We start from the raw sequence: 6,624 nt of genomic DNA on the forward strand, positions 1-6,624 counted from the left end.
TATATATATATATATTTTTTTTTTGACATGCATGGTGAATTTCATGAACAACATGCACATGCAAGCATTCTATAAAATTTATTTATTTTTTATTTTTTCATCATTCAATATAAATCTGTAATAATTCATATAATAATTATTATGAATTAAACATGCTACAAGAAGTTGTCATTCATTTTAAAATGACCAAATCATTTAATAAAACAGATAAATCATGAGTAAATTGTAGGGATAATATATCAAAATAATTATCAAAATTATCTAATGCATTTGACTATGAGGAATCAACAATATCATTGTAAGTTAGATTTATGAGTGCTCACCTTAACATTCACAACTAGTTTTAACGGCTATTGCAACGCCTAATTAACATAGAAAACATTTATATTAATAAATTTTAATCTTATTATTTAATAGTGCTTATTTAATTTTATTTTAAATTAAGTCTATTATTTTAATGAATGAATTTAATCTTTCATTTTAAGTTTACAAATGACTTTAATAAGACTATTAATATTACAACTTTTATCAAAAGTACTTAACTTAACTTCCATTAAATTTTTCTTTACTTTGTTTTCCTTATTTAGTGTAAATCTTATTTATTGAGTAAATTGCCAAAATAGTTCTTGACTATTTCAATTGATTCATTTTAGTCCCAGAGTCTATTAATGTGTCAAATTAGTCCTCATACTTTTTTAATTGGGGCTAAATTAGCCATTATTATAAGTGGGGACTAAATTGCCATTTTTCTAAACTCTGGGACTAAAATGGTCTGCAAAGAGTCAAGGGGTCATTGTGACGTTTTTCTCTTACTTAATTTAAATATGTGTATGGGTGCGCGCGTGCATCAATCATTATTAGTATTTACTTCCTAATAAATGTTTTATGATTTTTACTTTTAACTTTTCAACATTGAATACACTATGCATTTTTATTTTTGATTATATTAAAATGTTGTTATTTTATAATTTATGTATTGTATATTTCGATTCTTCTATATCTACAAATTTTGAACCTCTTGTCGTCTTCATGCATATGGTTTGGCATGTCACACTTGCTTGTGCTCTTGCCTGCTCCATCTTGCTCGCCTACATCGTGCTCAAGTATGCTAGATCGCAGCCCGAGCCCGCATCGCTACTTCATCCTCCACTCGTGATTTCCGCTCCCTCACTCACTCAGTTTTCTACTTGCGCACTCTTTCTCTCTTCTCCTCTCTTCGCCTCTTCTCTATTCTGTGCACAGGTTATGCCTAGATTCTCGTTTCCCCCCTTTGACTTTGCTCCCCCTATTAATAGTGAATTGACTAATGGCGGTTTGATTGAAGTGGCATTAGTAGGTTAAAATTTTCCTTCTTCTGTACGGCATTACAAGTAATGTGAAGCCTATATTTAAAAGAACACAATTAACTTTTTTTATTGAAGTTTGGCTATCAATTCTTGATTTTGTTCTTAACTCTTGGCAGTGATCCAGTGCGAAGTGGAAATGATTTCTTGTTTGAATGTGCTACAAACAATATCCTTAATTTTCTTATTTAAATTCGGTCTATTAATGTTCCTTATTCTGATATATAAAGAGACTTAATAAAGAGTTTTATGCATCATAGGATAAATCATTCAATTTATTGCAATTAGTTTCCTTATTTGTAATGTTCACACCATTACGTCACTAAAGGCATGGTTTTAAAATATTATGTTTCATTAAGTTTGGCTCTTTATGTAGTTTTGCCTTAAAATATCTTAAATTTTATTGTTTTTCCCAGTTTCAAGAGGCAAAAAGCGGAAGGGTCAATCTGGCACTGAGGTATATTCTTTCGTTCGCTTTAAATTTATTTTCCTAAGTGATGCAAATTTACTCTTTTGTGTGCAAAGTTCACTTTTTGTTATTCTTACTGTTTTTCTATTGACTAGCAATCAGAAATTTGTATTGATGGCTATCCATTGTGGTCCTTGTTCCATTAATAGCTTTTGCTATGCTTGGCATTAAGAGTCTGGCTATAATTAGTAAATTTTTTTGCTGTCTGATGCATGCATCATGATAATGTTTTCTATAAAACAGCTGTCTACATGTTTGTATGTTCTGGTTTTCGAGGTAGTTTGCCTTTCTATGACCGGGCATCTCTTAGTTTTGCTAATTTTAGTTTATTCATAAATTTTTATGCAATAAATTTGAGATTGTTAGCATTGCATTAATCACTAAGAAATTTTTTAAATGAAAATGTTTCCCTATTTATCGAGGTTGCTGAAATTTTCTGTTACGATTTAATCTTGACATTACTTAATATAATTCACTTTCCAAGTGTGATAGTTTTTCATTCATATTATTTTGACTAGATTATTATTTTATATTGCTTAATTCAACCTTGTTGTCGAATGGAATTCTATCTCTTATCTGGTTTTCATGCCCTTGCTTTTTTTTACCTGTAAATACTGCACATTAGGGTAACATACACTTCCGTTCTTAGGGCCATTGCTGCCTTTTGAGTTCAAAACAGTAGCTCAGTTTCCGCTGTAAAAAGCATAACTTATGGTGATGGAGGAATGTTTGTTAAATTATGTCACCAATCTAGGCTTGGAGGTTTTCTTTGATTTTGTGAGGATATCCTTCAGTTAAATTGTTGAGATAGCCATCTTTAAGGTTTTATGCTCTTCTTGACAAAGGCTGCGTAGTTTTGGTTACAGTTGATATTGAAGATGGCCTACATTACCAAACATTGTATTAAGTGTTCTTAATTGGATAGAGATCAATCTTTCAGGTTCAACCGATGACTAATAGTGTTTTCTTTTTTTTAAAATTCATTATGCTAACCTGATTACATTATTTGTTTTGGTACCCGTTAATTGTAGTAATCCATTACTTATGTTACAGCTTGGTTCCCTTGGTTGTTGTTGCCTTGGCACAAATTGAATTAATTGCGCCTTACGAGAATCCTTACTTATTTCAGTCTTTTATGTTTTAGTTTCTTCAGGGCTGTTTTTTTCTTGTCTTCAGTTTGTATGACTCCCTTACACTTGGTGATTATCGTAGGAGAAGAGCAGCGTGAGATCTGCTGAGAAACTCGCCATGCTGCAGTTTCCACCAACCCTGAAGAAGCAGCTAGTTGATGACTGGGAATTTGTAACTCAGTTGGGTAAGGTATTTTGTATCTTGTACCTTGCATTTGTTTATATAAATTTCTTAAGAAAAATACCCCGTCCCTTTACCTTTACTTCTTTTACGGTGAACATAATGGAAAAACATTTCAGTCACTTAATTTCTGTTTCTTAGATTTTTTTTTTGAAGTAATAAAGCTGTTGAAAAAAAAATATCTTTGTCTATATCATTTCTATAAACAATTCAACCATAATATTACTTTTTAACCCATATTTAGTGATGAAATACATAAAGAAGTAGAGAAAGTAAAAAATATATAAAAAAACTAATCAGAGTTTTTTTGGCATCCCATTTATATAAAATATGTGGGTTTATAGAAACATATCAATAGATCTTTCAAAAGGAAATAAAAACCAAAGTAAATTTTTTTGATGCATAAAATATGATGGGATTAATCCCCTACAAGACTGGCGGCCTTAGGTATCCATCGGAAAGAAATCTAAGGGCTCTAAAGGGTTTTAATTTAATGGTAAAAAATCGTAATTTGTGTGCACTTGGAGCTTTAAATTCTAGTGTGTAGGGTCCACGCCAAGGGCTAAGCCATATGTAGGAGTTGGACAATATATGCATGTTTTATGGCTTTGGACACTTATCTCAAAATGGATGATAATATAATCCTATCATTTCAAATTTCTTTAGAATATTTTTTTATCCTGATATTTGTGAATCTTTTGATAAATATGCCAACTAATTGTATTTTTGTTAGCACATGTGGATTGCAGATCAAATCACTCTCCAATTTTTTTCTTTATGAAGTGACTTTCAAGTGCCACATATTTGGTACAATCACGTTGTACTTGATCGTGTTAATACTGATGGTATACTTATTGTCAATGTATTTTTTCATTGATTTTTGAGAAACATATCACTCAATTCTTGTGTATTTACATATCTAACATTTAATATTATATATTTACATCTATAACATTTTGGTGTTATAAATCTATGCATGAAAGTGTGTATTTGACTTTTAAAAAGTTAATGATAGTGTTTTTTTTATATGATGTTAAAAATTTGAGTGTTTTTCATGTAAATGTGTAAGTTTAGGTGATATATATGTAAATATAGAAGAATTGTGTGGTATGTAAGTACACTTACATTTTCCCTTTGCCTTAAAACCATTTGTTTTGATCTTGATCCTTAGAAGCTTATAGATTCCTTATGCAATTGACTTCAATTTAGATTCAACACTAAATCTCGATACATTACATTGTTTCTTGCTACTCTAGTTATAAGATTTCATGTATGATCCATGTAGATTTTCCATAGAAATTAGGCCACAAAATATTTTTATTTCAGAAACACCAAACAACACAACACAAATATATAAAGATAAGACCCTACAGTTCTAGAGATAAGTGATCTCTCCCAAATTTTATAATTCGAGAGGTAGGAAATCTCTCCCAAACCCTAACTCTAAGATACAAGACCCAATCTCATTTATAACCCTAAACTAAGCATATTAGCTCTATTTATACTAAAAAATAATCAATAATACAAGACAAAATTGCTTTTAGGCTAGACATCTGTACAACAATACTCCCCTCCCAAACAGATACGTTATTCTCAATGTGGGAAAAACTTATGCTGGATCAAGTCGTGTGTGGTTCTCACGGATGTTCATCTGACAACCATTTTTATTTAATAAAAAATTCTTATTGACTTTTAGGAATTCAAAATGTCTTCTTGAGTACATCTTTAGACTACATCCGAATCTGATGTTCTGACTTTCTATCAATCTTGGTGAATGCTACAACCCCAAACAACTCTAATAGCTTATTGTCGGCCGTTTTATTGTTCAACTTCACTTTCGTAGTTTGAAAAGGTGATGATTTTGGGATTTTGAAAATAATTTAAATATAAATATAACTTTTTTTAAAGAAGTAACGTTTTTTAATTTTTAAAATAAGTGAGACCAAACGAGTCTCACATTTTCAAATAGTTTAGATGATTTAATACAATACTACAAACAATACACTTATCCCGAAGAATAAATGTATTATTTGTAATAGGGATTTAATCATCTAGACTAAACAATTTGTGACATCTGTTTTGATCTGCGAAATATTTTATGAAAAGGCCAACAAGTTCCCCTATCTAACATAAAAATTAGATAGGGTTTATTTTATCTGGGTTCCTGGTTCCCTATAGAGACAAGCCCCTATAGTTAATTACATCTTAAATGATCGAAATCACTTAAGATAACTCTCGATTAAGATCAGGTGGTTTTGCTTTCAAGATTTCAAAGTTTAGGTTTTCACGATTGGACATGGGAAAATCAAATGGAAATGGCTCAAAATAGGAACAATTATTTAAGGAATTCAAAGGGAAGAAAAGTAGGGGACATCACAGATCCAGGAGAAACCCCAGAGATGTCCCAACTATCCTATTGTTCGGCTTTATGTCTTTGAAATGATGTTTATTTGATATTTCAATCCTGCAAATTATTTAAGATTTAGGACTTATGTTTGCACAACATCGGACTGTGCAAATAGCCTAAAAGACAGAAGGATTTACACCGTACCGTACGGTAACCTCGGAATCCTAAAACGTTAGGACTTATAATTGTACAACAAAGTTGTACAAAAAGCCTAAAGAGTGATCCTATGGGTTGTTTAAATAAAAAAAAGTGTTAGGTGATGTGAATGTGTTTTGCTGCTGCAGATTCATCTTGAAGTTATCCCTTGCCGCGCTGCCCACGATGTTTGCCCCGAGCCTCTCGTAGTAGCACCTCCTGATTTAGTTTTAGTTTTGAACATGCTCTTAACCACTAGGTTATTCTAAACTAAGGCATAGCATATCAAAATAACTAAGCATGCAGTATGAAAGAACAATAACAATGTACTATATAGTAAAGAGAACTGACAATATAACATGCTGAAAGAAGAGCATTACGTGCTGCAGAGAGTAGTATAACACGTTATACAGGAAGAACAGTAACAAGTAGAAATAGAACAACTATAACATGCTGTACAGAAAGAACAGTAGCAGGTAGAAACAAAACAAGTATAACATGCTGTACAGAAAGAACAGTAGCAGATAGAAACAGAAAAATTAAATGTTGAAAAATGTAAAGCAAACCTGTACGCCTGTGAGATCCGCTTGTCCCTTAAGTATAGCAAACCTAAATGCATCTAAAAAAAAAACAAAGGCTGGAAGAAAACGTCATCCAGGAAATCCTAGGAAAAACGGAAAAACTCGAAAAAATCAACAAAAGAGACTCAAGTGAAAGAAAATCCTCAAAACTCCTGGGGAAATCCTGAAAGAAAAGAAAAGTAACACGAATGCTCCGTCCCAAAACTTCGATAAAACAAAAGAAGATTTCAAGTGAAGGGGACCGCAAGCACTCGTATGGGACTAGGCTCAGATATATTTATTCTCGAGGAATCCACGAAGGCTGCTCGGTCACCCGAATATATAGAACCCGCCACTCGTCTAGAAGTATGTCTTGAACCTCACTTAGAGGGCTATTTC

At 31.9% G+C, this 6,624-nt stretch overlaps 1 protein-coding gene across 1 annotated transcript in view; it reads left to right on the top strand.

The window, feature by feature from the left end:
• Window positions 1–6,624, top strand: part of LOC110032668 (protein MRG1) — an 81,369-nt gene that overhangs the window by 36,342 nt on the left and 38,403 nt on the right. Inside the window, exons 6-7 of the mRNA XM_020736370.1 lie at window positions 1,760–1,800; window positions 3,025–3,132. Coding sequence (XP_020592029.1) covers window positions 1,760–1,800; window positions 3,025–3,132 — 149 coding nt within the window. The remainder of the gene's footprint in view (window positions 1–1,759; window positions 1,801–3,024; window positions 3,133–6,624) is intronic.

This window comes from Phalaenopsis equestris, unplaced genomic scaffold, assembly GCF_001263595.1.
Source record: "Phalaenopsis equestris unplaced genomic scaffold, ASM126359v1 Scaffold000998, whole genome shotgun sequence".
Lineage (NCBI taxonomy): Eukaryota > Viridiplantae > Streptophyta > Magnoliopsida > Asparagales > Orchidaceae > Phalaenopsis > Phalaenopsis equestris.